The sequence below is a fragment of the Equus caballus genome, chromosome 29 (genome assembly GCF_041296265.1).
Source record: "Equus caballus isolate H_3958 breed thoroughbred chromosome 29, TB-T2T, whole genome shotgun sequence".
Lineage (NCBI taxonomy): Eukaryota > Metazoa > Chordata > Mammalia > Perissodactyla > Equidae > Equus > Equus caballus.
This window is the reverse complement of record NC_091712.1, coordinates 18,171,065-18,195,468: the sequence shown is the minus strand read 5'-3', so window position 1 is coordinate 18,195,468 and position 24,404 is coordinate 18,171,065. Positions and strand designations below refer to the sequence as shown.

Below are 24,404 nucleotides of genomic sequence, written 5' to 3'. Positions count from 1 at the left end.
TGAGTTTATGATAACTATTATGAATTCTCTGTCATTTAGACTGTAAATTTCCATGACTTCAGGACTGGTTTTTGGATACTTATCACTTTCCTTCTTGTCCAGAGTATAATGTATTTCTCTATGCTTTTTGATGGGGTGGATCTTTGCCAGTGCACAGTTGTAGTATCTGGTCACAGATTTCACCTGCCACCACTGGGGTTTGCAGGAACTGTGTTTTCTGAGCCTGCTGCATCCCCTGACAGTTGTGCCTGTCTGTTGGAAGTTGTGCCGATAGGGCTCTCTGTGTCTGGCTGTCACTGCTTCACACACGCAGGTGCAGGCACTCTGGTGGGGATTCCTTGCCCTTGCCAACTGGCCAAGCTGGTGCACTCAGCAGGATCGGGGAGCAGGGGGTGCTTTCTTTCCCACCTGTGCCCCCGTTCTGCATTCAGTGGAAGCCTGACTGGGCTGCTTGGCTTGGTGAGGGTGACCCTGCAGTCACTTAGTCGCTTCAGTGTGGAGTGTTCCCATAGGCTGGGAAGCAACTCCAAGAGCAAAAGCATTCCCATGGAGGGCTGCCTTTTTCTCTATCTCCTCTGAGAGTTGTGCACCAGCTGCTGTGTGAGGTCCTGCACCCTAGATTGCTGCCACTGGGGAGGGGGAGGAGATCCGCTTACCTCCTTCAACTGCTTCCCTAGGGATCCAGTGCTCCCACCTTCAGACATACAGCTGTGGGGATTTCTCAGACATCCTATTGTGCTGTGTGGGTGTCCTCTGTTCATTAATGAATGTCCTTTTCATTGTATCTTAGGGGGGAAGAGCCTAAGAGAACAGCTCACTCTGCCATGATGCTGACATCACTCTCTAGCTTTCCTATATTGATTTTATATTCAAAAACCTTGCTCAACTCACTAGTTAATCCTAAGAATTTAGCTGTAGAGTTCTGGAAATTTTGTATATAGACAATTACGTCATTTGCCAGTAATGAGAGTTTTTCTTCCTTTCCATTTCTACATCTTTTCTTTTTGGTTTTCTGCCCTCATCTTACTCTGCTGGCTAGGATCTCTGGTACAATACTGAATAGAATTAGTGATATCAGGGATTTTTACCTTTTAAGAGTTAAATTGTATCTATTGATGCCCAGAGATGATTTTAAGTTCATCAGAATAATCTAGGAAAATAAGTTGCTTCTGCTTTGACATGTCTACCATAGAGAAAGCAATACTATTCTTTTTTTTAGTTTCAAATATTAGTGTTTATTCAAAAAGCATAAAACAATATATAACACAGAAAAGGAAGCAATATGAAGACAAAACAGAAAAGCAACATGGCATTATGTTATTAAAACAAGATAAAAGCTGTGACATTAGCCTTGTTAACCTGTAGACAATTAAGATCATCCAAACTGTGCTTTTCTCCTGTCACAGCGTGGACCTGTCATTGAGGAGTGGCTGTCCAGCCATATTCTACATTTCCAAACCCTTCCCCCTTGTACCAGATGTGGCTTTCTAACAGTTCTCCTCAAAGGAATGTCAGTGGAAGTGACTGAATGTCAGTTCTCAGGTTGAGGCTTTTCAGAAGCAAGCAAGGTGTGTTCATGCTCTCTCTCCCCAGCTGCTGGAGGACTCAAAGGCCCAGGTTATAAGGCCACCTATTGATCAAGAATGCTTTCACTGCACTGTTTCATTAGCAATAAATACACTTTAATTAGGTTTAAGCTATTGTGTTTTTGGAGTCCATTTATTACAGCAGTTAGCTTTCCCTAACTAACACAGAAAATGTTATCTTTAAGTGGGGTATATACCAAACAAAAAATCTAATATGTATGGCAACTGCTTTGCAGCTAGACAGCAGGAAATGAAGAAACTGAGTAAAGGATGGTAAGACAGTTATGCCATGCAGTCACAAAACACTTAATAAAAATATTGCTTGCCAAAAGGAATCCCTGGTGATAGAAGCCAAAAAGTGGTTGTCTTCAGGAGAGCAGGCAGGGAATTAACTGGAAAAGGGCAACTATCTGGAGTAATAGAAATGTTCTATATCTTATTTGGGGTGGTGGCTTACACAGGTGTATACAATTGTCAAAACTCACTGAACTGAATGCTTAAGAACTGTGTTTTTACCGTATGTAAATTATACCTCAATTTTTCAAAATGCCTGAGATAGCTTCAGAGGCAGAATGAGTGTCTACCAAGTCTATGGCTACGGGGAAAAGAGATGGAAAACAGAATATTAGAATAACAATATCAGTTGCTGCATTTATGGAGAATTTACAAGAAAGAAATGTGCACAGGCAAGAACTGACAGGTCTGAGAGTAGAAACGAACAATACAGAATCCAGAAATTTGGGGGCTCCCAGGTTACAAAAGCTGACTGCTTCTGGATTTTACACAGTAAGAGAGAAGACTGAAAAAGGCTTTGAGCAAAAATGGCCTGTTACATTTTCTCAGGTAAACAAAGGGAAGTCAGCCTCGCTGCAGATCAGGTGAAATACGTTAGCTTCCCATGAAGCCTGTTTCAAATGGCCATACAACAGTGCTCAGTAAGTGGAGAGTGAGGAATAGGTGTAAGGAAGCAAAGGAATAAATTAGGTTTGGGATTTTTTTGTGTAGTTTTTGGCTGGAGTGACCATATAATTTATTGTCCAAACTGGGATAGTTATGAAAGTGAAAGAGGGCATTATTACTTAACACGCACAAGAGATACAAACCAAGACTGACCCTGCCAGACTGGGACATGCACTCACTGTATTACTAGCAAATGGAATTAACTACAAGAAGATACATCAGGAGCCAGATAAGTTTCTGAGGGAATAACACTGCCAAAAACCCCACAAGTCTTGCCTATAAGCTTTAACGGAACCTTAAAATAATGCTCAAGTTGCCAAAATTGCATGGGCAGAAAGTAGGAAACAAAGGTTATATAGCCTCCAAGGAGGGGGAATTCCCCAGTGTCCACATAAATGTCACAGTGGAGGAAAATGGGCAAGGAAAACCCTTCCAGAAGGCACAATCAGGTCCTGGAGAATAACGAACGATGGAGTTCCTTCTACAGAGCAGGATCAGACTCCATCAAGGGACATCTACTCCAGGCAACGATTCTTCAAAATGCTTCTTGCCATCCCATGTTTGTTGTCACTATCAATATTTCTAATTCTAAATGTTCCCTCAGCACTGGGAAATTAAACAAAAACTTGCAATTTTCTAATTGGGCCTAATGCAATAAATTATAGACACTGCACGTAATGTGACGGTGGTGAGAATAAGCCCAAAGAGTCTTCGCAAAGATCACTGAACTGACTGCCAGGAGGCCACGATTCTCATCCAACCTTTGCTATTAACTGGGTGACCCTGGATAAATCATGATTTCTCAGACTGCAGTTCCTTCATTTGTAAATTGTGTGAGAGGATGCCTTCCAGCTCTATAATTCTAATTTAAAATCCTTGACCTCCCTGAGCCAAAAGAACTACAAAAATCCTCTACAAAATGTCAGTACCTGGAGAATCTGTAACAGACTAGATGGTCTGGTTTTCATAGCAAAAGCAACTCAGCACAACTCTAAAAAGTTATATTGGCAAGAAAAACTGGCACTCTTTCATTTCTTGATTTTTCTATATTATTTTGGTTTCATTATAGTACATTAAGCAGTAAAATATAACTTTTTTAAGTGGGAAAAGACAATTGCCTTGCATTTCATTAGGCTTTAGAAACTAATCCAAAAAGAGGAGGGGAATTCCACTCCTAAGTAAAAATTTCAATTCTTATGTAATATTTACAGACTAAAATACAGAATGTTTTAAAAATCCAAAAGCAATTTGGAGAAGACTTTTAATATAAAAAAATACCATAATAACATTTTATTAGTTATACAGTCAATAATAATATTCACTGAATCCTAAAAATATTTTTCAAATAATTAAAATTTGCAAAATATGTCTGCTGAAATTCAAATTTTGATGTTCCCTCTAATTTTTACAAGAAAATAGTATTCAGGACTCTGTCTCCTTTACTGATAAAAGACAAAGCAAAAACTAATATTCTTATATTGATACTTTGTTACTCATAATTATTTATCTTTATACATGTAAAAAGTAAGAGCCAAACATTTTAAGATTTTGTCACTTCAAATCACTGAAGTTGAGACAAACAAAAAATGGCAAACATTTTGCAAGTCCTGCTATCACATACCCTAATTTCATCCATGAGATTCTAAATGAAGCACATTTATTGATTGTCACTGACTACAAAACTATGGATAGATGTTGGACCACCGTGTAAAACAAGAAACATCAACGCCACAGTGCTTGAGAAAAGATCACTTTAATTATCTGTTGAGTGAATTAGTGAATCAAAAAATGAGGAACCAGACAGAATAAGCACCATGAAAATACCCCAAATCTCTGAAACACAAATTTGCAGAGGTACCTCAGATTAAACAAAAATTTAAATAAGTTTAAATAAGGGAAAACTTTTAAGTGAAATATTTCAAATGTGCTAAGGAAACTATTCAGAGATATTTGACAATAAATCTCAGATAAAGGAAGATTTTTTTATGATTAAAAAAGGGAAGCTTTTTTATGATAAAAATTAGGCCTTTAGAGAATACTTCACAAATTTAGTTGTTTCCATATCAGTTCTAATGTTGAGAAGTCTCTGGTTTGTATATAACATTTTTTTTTCTTCTTTGGCAACTTTAAGGTTTCTCTCTTCCTTCTGTTCTAGAGAAATGTCTTATATTATTTCTTTGATAATTCTTTTCCATTTTCTCTTGTATTAATGAGTTACTGGACCGCCTGGATTATGTCTCTATTTCTTCCTCATATTTATCTTTCAACACATCTAATGAACTTATTCAGCAATCATATTTCTAAATTTTATGAGTTATTTCTAGTTCTCTAATTTTCCTTTCCTTTAATTCTTGTTTTTTAAAGATTTTATTTTTTTTCCTTTTGCTCCCAAACCCCCCCGGTAAACAGTTGTGTATTTTTAGTTGTGGGTCCTTCTAGTTGTAGCATGTGGGATGCTGCCTCAGCATGGCTTAACGAGCGGTGCCATGTCTGCGCCCAGGATTCAAACCAGCAAAACCCTGGGCCGCCAAAGCAGAGCGTGCAAACTTAACCACTTGGCCACAGGGCCGGCCCCCTAATTCTTGTTTTTAAAAAAGATGCTGTTTTCTATGCAAAATCTTCTCATATTTTCAAAGATAATAATTACAGTTTGTTTCCTAAGCTTTCTACTGCTGTCTCTATAGTTTTTGTCTCCTTAGAGTTCTTTGTTTCTCTTTACTTTCTCTCTGCTTTCATATTGGAGGCATTCCCGAATATCCGGTGATCCTTGGCTGACTATTCCTATTTAACTGTAAATATAAGTAAAGCAAGATGGCAGCTCTGTCTGCGGAGTTGAGCTTGTTGAAGGTGAGCTTCACCAAAGAGCAAGTAGACAGCAGACTTCTCTGTGGGGGAACCACTACAGGTCTTTCTCTGGGACCATTCAGTTTCTAGAGAGAATCCTCCAACATCCTATTTGGGACTTAGCAGATTGATCCTGGTGCTCTAAGAGAAGCACAGACTTTCATTTAACTCCATTCTCCACTCTTCTGGTGTCCCTGAGCCTAGCTTCTCTGTAGTTTCAACCTCTCCGAGAATAAACCTTCCATCTTCTAGGGCATGGGAAAAGTAGTTATCTGGCTGGGGTGAGATAAAGACCTGAGTGTCCAACTGGTCCTTTCACAGACTTGCAGCTGAACATCTGTTTCCAGCCCCAGGCCTTACCTCCTCCTTCAGCCTAACCGGACATCTCTAATCACAGAGCCTTCTAAGGTTCTGCAAGGCAAAACTTCCTGTCCCTGGTACTCTCCTCTGTAGAAGGTCTTAGGTTTTTGCGTTCCTCTACTAAGTCAGTCTCATACTTTCTGCGTTCATATTCATGGATTAGAGTTACTGATGTCACCTACTTTTTATCAAAGAGTTGGAAGTTTTGCTTCTTATTCCTTTGTTTTGGATGGATGTTTTAATAGGACAAGGCAGAAAGTTCTTTATTTGCCATCTTAAAATCAGAAGTTACAGTCTCTAAATTATTCCACCTCTCATTTGTAACGGTTTGAACTCACTACAGTTTTGGTCTGTGGAGCACACATCCCCATCTCCCTTCTTCTAATTCCTTTGGAGAAAGCCTCCCTCACTCCATGAGGCCCCAGTGGGGCTTTCAATCGCTGGCCATGCCCCTCTACTGCAGCATAGGAAAATACACCTGAGGCTGGCCCACCAGAGTATCCCATTCCCTGGGCCACAGTGATTACTCCTTACATGTGGGGTTAGTCAATCCACATCTTCTCTGAGGCAGAAAGATGGATGTTGGGCCTGAAAAGTTCTCTTTCTGTTGGAATTACTAAACTAGGAAGATGAGAGTCTCAAGCTGCTGGTGGTCACGTTACCGATCACATGCCTATCTGAAGGATGATGAATAAAGAAACCAGCAGAGCTGAAAAAGAGTCCAGATGAGATCATTTGAGTTCCTGGCTGCACCATGCCTGAAGCCAGATGCACCTCTGGAAACCATAATTACGTAAACAATGAAGTTCCTTTTATTTTCATAAGCTGGCTTGAGCTGGCTTTCTTTCACTTGCAACCAAAGAAGTCCTGATGAATTCATCATTTAATCAAAATGTTCTAAATTGCAAATACCTGAACTATAAACCACCACTTCTTTGCCAAAAATTAAATAGCCTAACTTCTTTTATTAAAATAAAATCACAAATCATAAATAGCATACATGTATGTACCTTCTACCATTTAGGTAAGATACTTTGATTTTATTTAAATATTCTCATGTTTTCAGGGTAACAGTACCTTTGAGAATGAGGCATATAGATTCTGCAGTACTACAAACCAATGGCCACTAACCTACAGAACAATTTTCTTCCACATACTTCAAAAAGTCTTGTCATTTCTTTAAACCTTTTCTATCAGAGTTCCCAGTTTTTAATAAAACTCCAATTGTGTAGTTATGTTACATAAAGGCTATGTGGGGAAATGAAATAACATATCTCAAAATATTTGCTCTCTTAGGAGGAAAAGTACGACTTAAATTCAAAGAATTCGTCAGCCTCAATCTCTGACCCAGAAACTAGAAACCAGGATAATTTCAACCCAAGGATTTATGGGAAGGAGGTAGATGGTAACAACATGCTTCCAAGGAGACAGGCAGGAATGTTAAGAAGTCACGTGTTCCTTGGACGCCCTCACTGGAGTGACTTCCCCACTATTATCTACAGGCCACTGTGCTCGCCAACCCAACAGCCAATGTCTCAGCTTCTGGGACTGAAGTTCTCACGTGGGTCTTTATCAGTCTCACATGCATCTAGAGGCTAGGCAGGTAATCTAAAAGAGTGAGGAGGCTAAACATTTTTAATGTATTACAATTATTTTGTTTGCATTAAAAACTAAATCTTATTAAAATTCCAGTCTCTGTCCTTTTTATTGTTTCAAGGTTTGTTTTTTATGCATCATTTCTAGCTACTATTCCTAGTTTGTCCATGGTTTGTGCCATAATGCTATCTTAAATGATAATTTTTTGGCACTGATAGTCCTGTATGCACAGAAATTGTGTACGAGCAAGAGCTAATAACAATAATGATAATAATACTTCACTTTACTGAGCATTTAGTATGGGCTAGGCTCTGTTTGAAGTGCTTTATGTATATTTCCTCATTTCATCCTTACTTCAACCCTAGGTGGCGGGTACCATTATCCTCGTTTTATAGATGAGGGTGTGGAGGCACTGAGGGGGGAAACAGCTTGTTCAAGATCACACAGCAAATAAGCTGAAAATAAGAATCCAGGCACTCTGTCTCAAGGATCCCTGCTCTTAAACTATTACTCTGCACTCCACAAAGAAATACACCATCTGTTGTGAGTTGAGTTGTGTCCCTCAAAATGTTATGTTGAAGGCCTAACTTCACCTGTGAAGTCACCTGTGAATGTGACCTTACTTGGAAATAGGGTCTTTGTAGATGTAATCAGGTTAAAATGAAATTATACTGGATTAGGGTGGGCCATAGTGTAATATGCTGTCCTTATAAGAAGAGGAAAATCTGGACACAGAGGGAAGACAGTCACGAAAAGATGGGGTCAGAGAGTGGAGCTATGCTGCCACAAACCAAGGACACCTGGGGCTACAGGAAGCCTCGGATCCTCCCCTAGAGGCCTCTGAGGAAGCAGGGCCCTGCCAACGCCTTGATTTCAGACTCCTAGCCCACAGAAGAGAGAGAGAATAAACCCTGTCATTGAAAGTTCCCAGGTTTGTGGTACTTTGTTACAATAGCCCTAGGAAACAAACACACTGTCTTTCACTCACACTATCAAGCTGTGATTTCCAATTTTCAGAGAGATCAGTATAAGTAACATTTAACTTCTCTCTTAATTCTATTTAAAGAAAATCAACTGCCAGGGGTGGGGCTGTGCCTGAAAGGCAAAGCCACCCATCTAACAGGTAATTTCTATTCCGCTCTAGCTCATTACTGCCACATGCAAAGGCAGGACCAAAGTTGCCAGATCTTACAGGTTTTAAGAGAATCCAGAAATCTGGATTTGTACATTAAATTAGCTAACAACAAATCAAATTAGTAACTAGTTAAAATAACACTAATTAATAACTAATTTATGTTTAAAACAAACATTGTGCAAGCCAAATGTGACATGGACTAGCCACAATCTCTGTTTTGTGTGTTTGCTTTGCTTTCTACGTCTATTTTTCCTTTCACATTACTTGACCAGCCCTAACCAGAGACCTCATCCGCCAGATCTAAAAGCAGGCACAGCGCAGGCACTAGGAGCCATGTGGAAGTTAGCACCTTAGGATGAGGGAACCCTCTGTGGATGTACTGAGTGCGGCAGATGCAGGGGAGTACCACACATTTATGAATCCAAGGCTGAACAAGGTACATTCTTCTGGATCCACATCTGAAGTCTAACACTGTTCCTTTATTTTGTCAGCTGAGCTTCCTAAGGAATTTGTCTTCATCAGTCCAATGTATAAGAGATGTAGAGCTTTAACTGGGTAAAGGTTTTGGATAAGCTTAAGACATGACGTTGGTACTTCTCAGACTCAGGGCCACTTCATTCATAGCACCATCCTTATTGTTTAATGAGTTCCCTAAATCGTTTATCTCTTATATGTATATGTGAAAGAAGCATAGTGAATTACAATAGCTCACAAGTGACTTTCAGTGTTCACCATCCTCTAACTATAAAACTTGTCCAGAAACATGGAAACATTTTTGAAAAGCAGTTTTACAAAATGTGACTTTATTACTCAGGCTTATTCAAAAACCTCAAAAATATAAAGAATTGTTCTGAGAATGTTGACATCAACTCTAGTCCAGTAAGTCTCTATTGCAACTTAGCAGCATTAGAATCTTCTGAGTACTCACGAGCTATGAACATTTCTTCAGTATCTACCAGAGTTCAGACCTATTTGACACAGTATAGAAACTGATGATTGCTCTGGTAAGTGAAAGGAGGTACCTGATATGTTGCCAGGACTCTCTCTGCTACACTGAGATATTAAGTTCTGTGATGCAGTTTGGCACACCATGGCAATTAAGACTTGAAAAATTGATCAACATTATTTGTGGAATGTTTACAGAGCAACATTAAGGAAGTGAAATAACACAAAATCTGTCCAAATCATCTCATTTAATGCTTTGGGAGGTTTTTTGTTTGTTTTGTGATGGAATTAAAAATCTCTCAATCTTTCATTGGTTTTTATACCAATAAAATCAAACAGAAATTTCCTAGCTCATTAAGCTCAAAATAATCCCAAATGGTCAGTAGAGCAGGTTTTATCCCTGTATGACAGATGAGGAAACTGAAGCTGAGAATGTTAAATAACTTATTCAAGGTTGTTAGTGACAGAGGTAAAGCTTGTACTCAAACCTCCTGATTCTGAGTTCACTGATCATTCCCAACAAATTAAGACTTATAAGACCAGGCTGTTTTAGACAGTTGGACAGCCAGACCTGGGATCAAAACCTAAGTTCTTTTGCTGACTGGACTTCTGACCTCAGATAAATTTTTTAAACCTCCCTAAATCCCAATTTCCTCATTTATAAAACGGAGCTGGAATGACAAAATTCATAGAAAGAACATGGCCCAGGGTAAGCACTCAGCAAATGTCAGTTCTCTCCTCCTCCCTCCACAGGGTCCCCAATCCAGCAGATCACCCACTGTCTGGTTAAACATTGGGATGATTAGTGAAGGCCTTAGTAGTCAAAGAAAAGTAACTCAAGGCACATGTAGATATTGATAATACAAAAATAAATTCATTGTCACAGGCAAAGAAGACCATAACAGAAATTGTTGTCATGCACGTACTATTATAGAGTAGCCAAGAGAGTACTGTTTTTGTTTTTGTTTGTGAGGAAGCTAACATCTGTTACCAACCTTTCTCTTTTTGCTTGAGGAAGACTGGCCTTGAGCTAACATCTGTGCCAATCTTCCTCCAGTTTGCATGTGGGACACTGACACAGCATGGCTTGATGAGCAGTGTGTAGGTCCAGACCAGGGATCTTAACTTGCAAACTCTGGGCCACCAAAGTGGAGCACACCAACTTAAACACTATGTCACCAGGCTGCCCTGAAAGTAGTTCTTTCGAAAAATCCATGACGTTGAGTCTTTTTTTAAAGAGACAGGTCACATCAAAACTTCCTGCCTTGAGCTTATTCTCTGCCATCTAATAAACAAGGCTCATTGTTTCCAAACATAAAATACTCAAAATACACCAAAAAGGTATGAAATGTTTCCAAACTATAGTGAGGCTGAGACTCCTGAGTGTGGGTACCTTAGCAGCTGTCATGTCCCACATCGGCCAGGAGTGAGAGTCACCAGGATCATCCAGCTTGTCAGTGTGACAAGAGAACTTAACTTCTGACTCCTTTACATCCACTCTGCTGGCTCACTTGGGTGAGGGTGGGGTGGGGGAGCTCATGGACCAACACTAGCAAGGGATCGGCCTGAACGGGAGGTGAGGGGCTGCACTCACTGCGGATGTGGGTAAGAGAGAAGCATAAGCTCAGAGGAAGCACAGATGCTGTTGTCAGGAGGCATGCATAGGACCGCTACCAGAAAAATTAAGCAATTATCAAATTTGATGCTAAAAATATTTAAATGAACAGCATGATTTAGAATATGTCTTCAAATTTCAACTTAATGCTCAAGAATTGTGTGCCAAGAACTATGGTATATATGTGACTCCAGCTCTTGGCACAACCCTGCAGAACTGGGGCTGTTATTGCATATGTGGGTGGTTATTAAATGCTTTATAATGATTATGTTAAAGGTCATATTCCTCATACATATAACTTCACTTATTATTATGAGTTAGATGTGTACATGAGTAGACAATGGTCTCCTTCCATTAAATGCAAACTGGCTGAAATTACTGTTTAAGTTGCCAGGTTGTAAGAGAAAAGAGATCAAATTAATGAGGGTGAAGTTGTATAATCAGTTTATAAAACAAATCATGTCGAGGTCAAGGCTGACATCATCAACTCCCACACATCTAAGTAAACTTAAAAATGTGACTCTTCTCTTTTTTCCCCACCACCTCTGCTCTAATTCAAGCTGTTTCTTATTTCTCTTTTATTCACATGCAGTTGATGAATTATTTATCTTGGCAAACACCAATTTGATCATGTCACCCATCTCAGAAACCTGTGAGAGCTTCCCACTGCTTGAGGGACAGAGGCCCAAGTCCCCAGCAAGGCATTCACGGCTCTCCGAAATCTGGCCCACCCTTCTAATTCAGTGGTTCTCAACCACTAGCGGAGCTTTAAAAGATAAACAGGCTTATGTCTCATGCTCCAGAAATTCTATTTATTAGTTCTGGGGTAAGATCCAGGGACTTTTATTTTTAAAAATATCTATGGATGACTCTTGTTCACTGCCAGGGTTCAACCACTGGTGTAATTTTCCCACCTATTATTTCACCCAACATGAACTAAACTTTCTGTTCCAGCCAGTAACGCTTTTGCTTTTGTTTGTGTGTTTCTAGTCCTCTGTTCATGCTGTTAATCCAACCTGGCATATCATTTCCTCTCCTGGCTCTTTATGTAAATCTTCACCATTCCTCTAAGACTATGTGAAATCCCACCACTATCTGTACCACCAGGGTGAATCACAATGATATTGCCATTCTGATAATCCTAAGAGCATTTGTTACCTTCACGAAGTATATTATGGCAATTAATAACGTATTGTTTGCACTGTGTTACTTTCATACTTCCCTCTCTATATTTCAGGCTCCTGGAGGGAAAGCAAACGTTTCATAATATCTTTGGTTCTCATTCCTCAGCCTTGGCATTTACGACAGTACTAAGCATGAAGTAGACATTCACTAATGTGCTCAAAGCTTACGATGACTGAACAAATTAAATTCCCTAAAATTTATCAACTGTTTTTCTTATAGCCAGACAACATAAACTGTCAACCTCCAGGGTTGTTTATGCATACACTGACATGTTTTGCATGGGAAGCATTACTATGCCCATGTAGAAATGAGAGTCACTTAGTCAGAAAAACTGAGGTGATGTCAAATATAGGATTGATACCTATAGAAGTGTTTTTCCTATGTATAGAAGTATTTTCCATGTTTACATATTCAATTCTCATAAGTTGACAGAATAACAAAGTTGTAATAGTAAAACAGTTCCTAATCTGTCAATACCTGACTTAAAAATGACCCACCTTGGGGGCGGGCTCCGAGACCAAGTGGTTAAAGTCCCACAGGCTCCCTCCGGTGCCCCAAGGTTCACGGGCTGAGACCCTGGGTGTGGACCTATTCTCCACTCATCAGCCATGATGTGGAGGCATCCCAAGTACAAAGTGGAGGAAAACTAGCACAGATGTTAGCTCAGAGCTAATTTTCTTCAAGCAAAAAAGAAAAAAAAGAGGACTGGCAATGGATGTTAGCTCAGGCTGAATCTTCCTCACACACACAAAAAATCATTAGAAGAGCACATGTCCCCTTGACATAATTTAGAACACATGAGTATAAGTAACCTAAAAGTAAATGCCTCTTAGGCAAATATTGAACACTAAAAAGCTACTGGTGTGAGAGTGTCCACTATATTAGCCACTGCCAGAACCCCAGCTCAGGCCCTCCTATGGCTCATGCTGCCCAGAAAGTTACTGTTCTGCTTCTAGGGCATGGGAGATATGCTTCCATATCCACAGCTAGAATTTCTCTACAAAACAGTGGTATCCATGGTGGCCGCCTGTAGTTACAGCAGCAATGGGACTTATGAGTTAAACGGTCTTGGGAGGGCTGGCGGAGAACCTAACCACTATTTACAACATTGCTTTTGTGGAAAAATGCTTTCTGCATTCCAAACAACAGAATTAGACATGAACTGTTGGAATACAGTTTATTTCTTAGGGAACTGACTGTATCTTATTAATTACACTATGGTCAGCACTTTCCTAGGATAAGATGGCATCATGGAGGTCTGCCAGGAGTGCATAACAGGAATGAGTAGTTGCCATGCATATGGACTGTATGTGGCTATAAGGATGAAAGACAGAGGAGATGATGAGAGAAAGATCCAGGCACATTCTTAATTTATTAAACAAATATTTACTGAGCATTATTAAAGCCTATGCTGAATGCTGTGCGAGACAAAAATAAGTCAGCCAAGATCTTTGATTTTATAGTCCTTACAACCTAGGATGGGAGATAAGACAGACATACACACAAGTAACAAAGCTGCATGGTAAAATGTGCTATAATAGTAATAAAAATAAAATATTAGTTGAAGCCAGGAGAGAGAGGGAGAGCTAGTGCTTCTCGCTGGAGCTTCTAGGGAGAGGTTCACAGAGGAGTCTGCACCTGGGCTGAGCCTTGAGGGCTTGCACAAGGTTTCAACAGGCAGAGGAAACAGCAAGTGGGGAGCAGGGGACATCATAGAAAAATATCAAGAAAAACAGTACAAGTCAAGACACAGAGATGTGAAGAACACTGAGAGTTCAGAGAATAGGAAAGAGTCCAGTTGGCTAAAGTAGGGGGTACTTTTAGGAGCTTGGGAGAGGGCTTTGAATGCTAGGCAAAGGAGCATAGATTCCATCCAACAGTGAATGGAGAGCCATTAAAGAGCTTTAAAATTCTTGAAGTGGTTCTACATGCAGATCTATCTGGCAGCAGAATACAGGATGGAAGAATAATAGTTGAAGTTGGTTGAGATGACGTTCAAAACTAGGTTTTTAAATAAATAAACATTTCTCTTTTTTCTTTTTTGAGGAAGATTAGCCCTGAGCTAACTGCTGCCAATCCTCCTCTTTTTGCTGAGGAAGACTGGCCCTGAGCTAACATCCATGCCCATCTTCCTCTACTTTATATATGGGATGTCTACCACAGCACAGCTTTTGCCAAGCGGTGCCATGTCCACACCCGGGATCCGAACTGGCGAAGCCCGGGCCACCGAGAAGCAGAACGTGTGCACTTAACCTCTGCGCCACCGGGCCGGCCCTAAACAGTTAAACATTTAGGGTTCAAGTGCTAGTTAATTACTGAGTATCTCCCTTTAATGACTGAGAACATATAAATCATTTAGAATAGTCATACAAAGACTTAAAAAACTGAAAAAAAAGAACATTAGCTACAATGGAAAAACTATTTTAAAAACATTAAGCGTAGCACATAGTCGGGACTTGATAGAAAATAAAGGATGATTTTGAGGTGTTAGTCTCACTTTAAAAATATCACATTTAAACATTATATTTTTGACAAGCAGATGAAAATTTCATAACAAATCATCGTTCCACTATTTTCCAAGAGCAGTGATTCAATACACAAGGTGACCATAAGATATCCTGAGAAATCTGAGAGCTGACAAAGCATCAAAGGCAGTGCACTTAATTCTTTACATTTTAAATCGATCTTGAGCTGATGCTAAGATGGATACGCGCAGACTTACTTGAAGTGATCTGACTTAGTAAATGTCTTCTAAACTTCAGATTTTCAGTACTGGATGAGACATGGCATTCATCTTTATCTGAAAACAAATGTAACAGAAGTAGTCAAGTTGAAAGAATTGATAAGTAGCTTATAGAAGCCGATTACATGATTATACATTAAAAGACCATAAAAGAGTTATACGAAGTCCTATAAAATTGACATTACTTCTACTATGTATAATTTAAGAACCTAAGATAAAAATTTCAAGCCATGCTCAAAGATTTCCAAAATAGGAGATATAATACATCCCCTTCATATATTTAGACGTCAATCTCCTAAAATTCTGGAGAACATAGTATATTTAAGCCTGACTTACACTGAATTAAAATTTAGCCAATAATCAAGCCCTATGCACTACTACATCATGGAGAACAGGGAGAGATGAAGTTGAATAAGAGAGAGTTCCTGTACTCAAGGAACCCACAAACCCCAGGAGAGACAGACAAACATGAATAACTCCATATCAGTGCTGATATGGTAAGTGGTACAAGGTGCTACGGGATTTTGCAAAGGGTTAATTACTACAGGGAAAATATGGGAAGGCTCTGTGTTATGGACAGAATTAAGTCTCCCCCAAAATTCATGTGTTGAAGCCCTAATCCCAGTACCTCAGAATGTGACTGTATTTGGAGATAAGGCCCTGAAAGAGGTGATTAAGTTAAAATGAGGCCGCTAGGGTGGGCCTTAACTTAATATGCCTGGTGTCCTAATATGAAGAGATTAGGACACACAGAGAGACACCAGAGATGTGTGCACGCCATGGAAAGACACAGTGGAAAGTGAGAACACAACAAGAAAGCGCACATCTGCAAGCCAAGGAGAGAAGTCTCAGAAGAAATCAAACCTGCTGACACTTGTTCTTGGACTTCTGCCTTCCAAAACTGTGAGCAAATAAATTTATGTTGTTTAAGCCCCCTAGTCTGTGGTGTTTTGTTATGCAATCCTAGCGAAGTAACATACTCTGTAGAGGCGAAATTTAAATAGAGTTGTAAAGGAGATACAATTTTAACAATCAGATAAAGGTAAGGTTTAGAAATAAACAACATTCCAGGAAGAAACAAAAATGACTTTCTTTTAGGCATAGAGGCCACAATGTACAGTGCGAGCTCAGAACTAGTCAATACACTTCCATAATAAGAGTATAGTTTGCGGAGAAGGAAGTGAAGAGGTGAAGCAGGAAGCCGGGGAGGCAGGGAGGGAAGCAAGGAGGAGAGGAGGAAGAGGGACCAGGAGACTGACAGACCAACAGACAGAGAAGGACTGCGATCTGGAGTTGAGGTCATACTGTAAAAGGGGTTGAATACTACATTCAATATATAGGGTTTTATTTTACATATAAAAGGAGCCATCAAGGGTTTTCAGCAGAATACCTTTCAAATCTGTATCTTGGAAAAATGACTCTGGTTTTGCAGTATGCATTACTGTGAGAAGACTCAGAAGGCAATGAGACCTGTTTCGTTACTGAAATAGTCAAGATAGGAAGAAACCAGGGCAAATGCAATGGAAATAAAAAGTGGAAACTTCAATGAAGATGTGCTTGAAAATGAGAACCAGAATAACCACCCCATCAGTTACACGAGACTGAGAAATGGAACAATTACCATCATTCAGTTATAGTTACAGTGGCAGAATGTCTCGGGCCTCAGCAGACCTTGCTCTTCAATCACAATCATGTGTTGTTTGCATCAACTGTTACTTCAGTAAGTCAACCAATCCAAAGAGTCACCTCACTTCTGATATCTGACCCTAGAACTTCAGAGCCCTGCCTATACCCAACAAAAACCCTAAACTCATTTCCTCCACAGAGGCACCATGTCAGAGTCATCTGTGTGCCCTCTCTTGCTGCAGCAAGTCAACAGAACAGTTTGCTTATCTCCTAACATTATTTATTTGAGAAGGTGGCTTTCGACAAAATATTGATGTCCATCAATGGAGTCAAGGAAGAAGAGCAACAGGAGGGAATACCCTGTTCTGCCTTTTCAGGACAGAGGGAGGACTAAGAAGAACTTAACAGTTACTGGTGACCCTAGAAAGCAATTTCAGGAAGGCAATGACAGAGAACAAAAACTCCCAGCAACTGAGAGATCAAAGAACAAGGAGAAGAAGTGGAAGTAACTAGTAAATGTTACTCTTTTAAGAAGCCTGGCATTGTATAAAAGTGAAGCTGAATCTTTAACAAGATTTTTTGTTATTTCTATTGTTTCATTTTTAATGCTAGTAAAAGGAAGACATAAGAGTGATAAATAATGGAGCAAATTCAAGAGAAGATGGGGACAAGAACTCTGTTATGCCATGTTAACATGTTAAGCCATGTTAAAGAGAGAAACAGTTCTTTCTCTACATTTAGAAATGAAGGAAAGGTTGAGTGACGAATATAAATAAAAATTGTGTGTAAGGGGGTCAAGTTGAGGGAGTTAAGGTCCAATGGCAAGACCATCTATTCAAATAGAGAGGGAGAAGGAGGGAGGGAAGGAAAGAGAGAGGAGAAGACAGTATTTGAATGAATACCTAAAGAAGAGAAAAAACATTGCTGGAGAAGAGGAGAAAGGAAAAGAGAGGCGGCTTTCAGTATTTGAGATCATGCAATGATTCTGGCTAATAGAACTGAGCAAGTTAAAAAATAATGACTTCTGAGTATCAGAAACTCAAAAACATGAATAAGGAGAAAAAGATCATAAGCACGTAGTGTGGCATGGAGAGGACAGTCTCAAGTCTGATACCGACATGACTGAGGAAGCCGGCATGGTGTCCTGGAAGTCAACCAATAACATGAATTGGAAAGGGGAGATGACAGACTAAGATTTGGAAGAGAAGGAACTGATGAATAAAGGTGACACATGGATCACTGACTGACAGTGAAGAGCAAAAGAACACAGCAACCTTCCTTTAAAATCCAGAGTTAACAAAATTCAATACTTTTTCTTGAGATGGCTGTGAGAAAAGTGGCACTGTCTACGAAAACCAGGTTTACATATCTAGGGAGGAGAATGAAGAAGAGTTCTGGGAAAATACCAAAGTTATAAAAACTGTTTCAAAATAGAGCAGGATGTCCAGATGACATGAGGAAGTGGAGGTAGGTCAGCAGTGAAACTGTGGGTTCCACCTGAACTGGGTAGGTAGGGCTCCTTGGAAAAGGAGAGCACAATAAAAGCAGGGCTTCACCTGGGTTGGTAATTAACAAAACAGCATTCTTTCTCTTTCTCTCTGCCTTATCTGTTTAGTAAGATAGGGCAAAAGGCCAGCCACATATGTCACCACTCTCTCACTCTCTCTTAACTTGTTCCCCCAAACGCACATACATTCTCCTCTCTTCCATACAGTAAACTCAACAGAGCCAGTTAAGTCAATCCAATTTGAATTGGTAGGAAGACCAGACCCAATTTCCCCATAAATAAAGTTGACATTTTTATTCTGAGTTATGTCTACTTCTCAAACGGTTCAGATGTTGTAAGAAGAAAAACGTGGTTTAATTAATTGGTCCTCTCAAACTCCAACAAAAGATGTGAATAAATGGAAATCAATCTGAAGGAAACTATATGGAAAGTGGATTGAGTGTAGAACTTGTCAGCCTCAGTGAAGTTTTAAATTTCCTAGAAACATTCAAAGACCTAATACTGAGACCCAATTCAGTTGAAGACTACTATTAGAGGTGAGGAGATTTCTAATTATGGATTCAACGCTTTTAAAAGATTAAGCACTACTCAAAATTGTTACTTCTTTTTGTGTCACTATGGTAAGCTGTATTTTTCAAGGAATTTGTCCATTTCATATAAGCTGTCAAACGTATTGACATAAAGTTGTTCGTAATATTTTCTTATCCTTTAGATATTTCCTGGATCTACAGTAATGTTTCCTTTTCATTCTTATATCACTAATTTGAGCTTTCTCTTTTTTTCTTATTAGGGATTTATCAACTTTACTAATCATATCAAAGAAACAACTTTTGACTTTGTTATTTTCTCTATTTTATGTCATCTTCGTTTATCATCAGTTTGCTTCCAGTTTATTTGAATTTAATTTGCACTTCTTTTTGTAGCTTTTTGAGATGAAAGATTAGATCACTGATTTTCAAGCTTGCTAAGCATACGCATTTAAAGCTATACAGTTCTCTCTAAACACTACTTTAATTGTGTGTCGTAAGTTTTGACACTGATTCAATTCAAAATATTTTGTCATTTTTGTTGTATTTCTATGACCCATGGGTTATTTAGAAGTGTGTTGCTTATTTTCCAAGCAAATTGAGGATTTTTTAATCTTTCTGTTATTTATTTCTAATTTAATTCCACTGTGGAATATATAGTGTATGATTTCAATCCTTTGAAATCTGTTGAGACTTGCTTTTTGGCTCGGCACATATTCTATTCTCACATAAGTTCCACGTACACTTGAAAAGATGTGCATTCTGCAGTCGTTGGGAATAATGTTCTATAAATAGCAATAGGTCAAGTTGGTTAAAAGTATTAGTTAAATATTCTATAACCTTACAGGTTTTTAAAACTCTGCTTGCTACATTAGTGGTTGAAAGAAGATTGTTAAATTCTCCAACTGTGATGTTGATTTGTCTACTTCTCCTTTGTGTCAATTTTACCTTTATATATTTTGAAGTTATATTGTTAGGAACATATAAATTTAGAACTATTTCGTCTTATTATTGAATTAACCCTTTTATCATTATAAAATGCTCCCTTTATCACTCATAATACTTCTTGCATTAAAGCCTACTTTATCTGATATGAATATATCAGATTTTAGTGTTTGCACAGCATACCTTTTCTTTTCTCCCCATATCCTTTTACGAATGTATGTTTTGTGCAAACTATATATAGTTAGGTCTTTTTTCTAATCTAGTCCAAAAAAGTTTTTGGCTTTTAACTGGAGGACTAAGTCCATTTACATGTAATCAATTACTGATATTTAAGAACATCTTCCTGTTATTGGTTTTCTATTCATTCCATCTGTTTTTTCTTCTTTTCTTCTTCTCCTTTTGATTAATTCATTTTTTATTATTCCATTTTATCTCCTGTTTGTTAGCTTTATGTTTAAACATTTTTGTAATTTTTTAGCAATTATTCTAAAGATTATAAATACTTCTTTGATTTATTGCAGTTGACTTTTACCACTTCCTGAACAAGACAAAAATATCAGTTTGAGGCCATTTACACCTACCCACCCTTTTTCTATTGTTTCCATATATTTTATGTCTATATATGTTTTAAGCCCCACAAGACAATGTCATGGCTGCTTTAAATACTATTTACTCATAGATTTATGCTTTCCTATGCTCTTCAATATATCCTGAGGTTTTATGGTTCCATTTGGGATCATTTTTCTTCAGACTGAGTAACTTCCTTTAGTATTATTGTAATATGGATCTACCTGTGACAAAGTCTCCAATCTTTGGTTTAAAAACATTTTTATTTTGCCTTCATTTAAAAAAAATTTTTATTGAGTATAGAGTTTCAAGTTGGCAGTATTTTTCTTTTCTGCATTTAAAATTTAAAGCTGTTATTCCACTGTGTTCTAATTTTAATAATTTATGTAGAACAGTCAGCCATCAATCTTATTGTTGCTCCTTTGAAGGCAGTGTGGTTTCTTTCGGTTGTTTGGTTTTAAGATTTTCTCTTTATATCTGGTTTTCACAAGTTTCACTATGTTGTACCTATGTGGTTTTCTTTACATTAATCTTCTTTGGGGGGGGGTCACTAAGATTTTTATGCTTCTTGAATCTGTGTATTGCTATCTTTCAACAGTTTGGGAAATCTTTGATCATCTTTTCAAATATTGCTCTTGCTTATTCTCTCCTCCAGGGACTCCAATTACATACATGTTATAGGAAATGACTCAATCCCATATGTCTCCTATGCTGCTTTGTTCTTTCCATTCCTTTTTTTTTCCTGTGCTTTAGCTTGCACATTTTTCCACTGAACTGTCCTTGAGTTCACAGCTTCTAGTTATTTTTTGCAGTCCCAAGTAGGTGCCATTTAATTCAAATCTTAATTTCAGATATTATATTTTCAGCTGTAGAATATTCACTTGATTATTTTTCTATAGACTCAAACTTTCTGTTGACATTCCTCATCTTTTCATCCATTTTGTTAACCTCTTCCTTTGCTTCTTTTAATATATTTATAACAATTATATAATCCTTGTTTGGTAACTCCTGAATCTATATCATTGGTGGATCTGCTTCTGTTGTCTCTTCTTTGGACACATTTTCTTTCTGACTTTTCACATGTCATATAATTTTTTAGTGCATTTTTAATATTGTGATGGTAACCACTATAAAACTGTAGTTGATGTTATTTTCTCCCAGTGAGGGCCCATCCTTCCCTCTATTAGACAGCTAGGGTGAGGAGCTGATCACCTCAACCTAATTAGTTTGCATCTGGTACAAAATATTTCAAAGGTGAGATCAGTTGTGTGTTTACTGCAGCTGCACTCTACCCCCATCCCATGGAGACTGTCTTCTAAACACTGCAAGATTGTAGACTTCATCGTATATTTCCAGCTCAACTTCCTAGCTTCCCATTACTGCCTCAAGGCTCAGCAAACAACCTCATCAAAACTCCAACTTGTTTCTCTTTCCCCTAGTAGAGTCTCACTTCCATAGCAAGCTTGATCCTTGGCCAGTATTCATTCTGGGAAAACACAATCAGGAAAGATGATTGCTAGCAATCTCAGCTCATATGGGCTCTTCTATTTCTGGAATTTCTACTCAGTTAGTCCTATTTGCTTTCATGGCTCTCTGAGGTGTCAAAAATATGACTGTCCTTAAGAGTGACAGAAATATTCTGAAACTTCTCCCATTGAGAAGTAGGCATATATGTCCCTCCCCCTCCTTGAATTTGGGTGACCTCTGTGGCTTCTCTGACCAATAATATATGGTAGATATGGTTAATAAGAGTTAACAATATTGTATTGCATATTTAAAAATTGGGAATTAGACATTAAATTCCTCCAGATTTTAAAGCAAGTTGTTTTAGCTACACTGTAAGGAAAAAAGAAAGATACATAAAAGGGCCTGAAACATGGCAGATACTCAAGAAATATTACTTCCTTCCTCCTTAAAACAATTCTGCAAGATGGTATTTATTGATTCATTCAAAAGTTATTTTTAGCACCCACATGTCAGTCTCTATTCTAGGACCTGGAGATAGATGCTGAATAAGGCAAACAAGGTCCTTAGGACATGGATAAGAGTGGGCTCTTATCTGTCTAGATTTCAATCCTCTCTTTACTAGGAAAAAAAGAAATAGTATGTTTGAATTGTCTCTTGATCACTATCCTAGAGTGTCTCTCTAGCAAGACTGCTTGGTTTGAACCCCTACTCCACCATTGTAACCTTAAATAAGTTACTTAGTGTCTTTGCCTCAATTTTCCTTACCTGTAAAATGGGGATAAGAAAACACTTCATTGCACTGCTTTATTGAGTTAAAAAATACAAAATACTTTGAATCATGCTTCGCATACAGTAAGCCGTCAATAAACATTAGCTATTTTGTTATCTGGCACATACCTAGATGTTCATTTACTAGTAATTATTGTTTTAAAGGTAATAAAGACTTGTTGAACTAAAAAAAATATGGTGGATATAACATGACACCAGTTTCTGTGCCAAGAACTTAAGACACTGACAACTTTAACTTCTTATATTGTGGAATACACTGAAAGCACTGAACTTCCATTAAATAAAGCCAATTAACTTGATATGTTAAAAAAATAAAACAGCTTTTGTTCTCACCAATTTTTTCTATTATTTATCTGGTTTTATAATTTTCTATTTTATTGGTTTCTGCTTCTTATATTCTACCTTTTACTTGCTTTGGGTTTATTTTGCTTTTATTTTCCAAGCTTCTTAAGGTGATAATTTTAGATCTTTCCTCTTTTCTAATGATAGTATTTTAAAGCTATACATTTTCCTCTAAGCACTGCTTTAGCTACATAAATATTGGTATGATGTGTTTTCACTTTCATTCAGTTCAAAGATAATTTTTAATATTCCTTTTGACTTCTCTTTGAACCATGTTTTATTTAAAAGTGTGTTAATTTCCAAATATTTGGGGGAGAAGTTCCAGATATTCTACTGTTACGTATTTCTAATTCAATTTAGTTATAGTGAGAGAACATACTCTATATGATTTTAATCTTTTAAGTCCAACTGGTTAACAGTGTCATCCCAGATTTCTATTTTTTGTTTGTTTGTTTTTAAAGATTGGCAACTGAGCTAACAACTGTCGCCAATCTTTTTTTTCTCCCTTCTTCTTCTCCCCAAAGCCCACTAGTATATAGTTGTATATTCTAGTTATGAGTGCCCCTGGTTGTGCTATGTGGGACGCCACCTCAGTGTGGCCTGATGAGCAGTGCCATGTCTGTGCCCAGGATCCAAAGTGGTAAAACCCTGAGCTGTGGAAGGAGAGAGCACAAACTTAACCACTTGGCCATGGGGCCAGCCTCTCTATTTTTTTATTACTATTCTGCCTACTTACATATCAACTGCTGAGAGAAAAGTATTTGAAACTAACTGCAACAGTAGTTTTGTCTATTTCTCATTTCTGCTCTGTCAGATTTTACTTCAAGTATTTTGAAGCTCTGTTACTGGACTCACAGACATTTTGGATTGTTATGTCTTTTTGATGAATTGATTCTTTTATCATTACAAAGTCTCTCTCAACATCGCTAGTAATATTCCCTGTTCTGAAGACTATTTTGCTGGATATTAATACACTCACTTCAGTTTTCTTAATGGTTAGTGTTTGCATTGTATGTATTTTTCGGTTCTTTAGCTTTTAAACTATGTGTTCATATTTGAAGAGGATTTGTTATAGACAGTATCTAGTTAGTAGGTCTTGCTTTTTTATCTAGCTTGATGATCTCTACCTGTCATAATTTATACAGTTGAATTTGTTATTTTCTATTTGTCCCAATCTGTTCTTTCCTTTTCCCATTTTTTCTTGCATTATTTGCAATTGAATAGTTTTCAGTATCTCATTTTATCTCCCCTATTGACTTATTAGACATACCTATTTCTTTTGTAGTTTTAGTGGTTGCACTGGTGTTTAAAATATGCACCTTTAACTTATCACAATCTAACTTCTAATGATATTATACCACTTCACATATAATATAAGAATTTTACAACAGAATCTACCTATTTCCTCCTTCCTGTCTTTTGTACTACTGTCATCATAGTCTAACTACAGTAAGACTTCATATTGGAGAACGTAGGTGTAGGCACTCTGGTCGACAGTCCTAGCTAAGATTAGCTTTTGAGTTAACCTTGTCAAAGTACCAGAAATGTGATTAAAACTGTCTTGGATGCTCCAAACCAGCCCACCCTCTACCTGAATGCCACCAACTAACCTCAGCTAACGCTACATAAAGAATAACTACCAGCTGAGCCTACTCTTTTCACTGA

The 24,404-nt window shown here is 38.0% G+C and overlaps 1 protein-coding gene across 19 annotated transcripts in view; it reads right to left on the bottom strand.

The window, feature by feature from the left end:
• The window catches only part of ZNF438 (zinc finger protein 438), a 186,225-nt gene that overhangs the window by 86,869 nt on the left and 74,952 nt on the right, over positions 1–24,404 (bottom strand). For 18 of the 19 annotated variants that reach the window (XM_023632028.2, XM_070255478.1, XM_070255482.1 and 15 more), the window contains one exon: positions 14,949–15,026. The exons of the other annotated variant lie outside the window; for it this stretch is intronic. Coding sequence is in view for 4 of the 18 variants with exons in the window: in XM_070255478.1 (XP_070111579.1) it covers positions 14,949–15,026 (78 nt within the window). In the remaining 14 variants the exon portion in view is untranslated. The remainder of the gene's footprint in view (positions 1–14,948; positions 15,027–24,404) is intronic. 19 annotated transcript variants of the gene reach the window in all.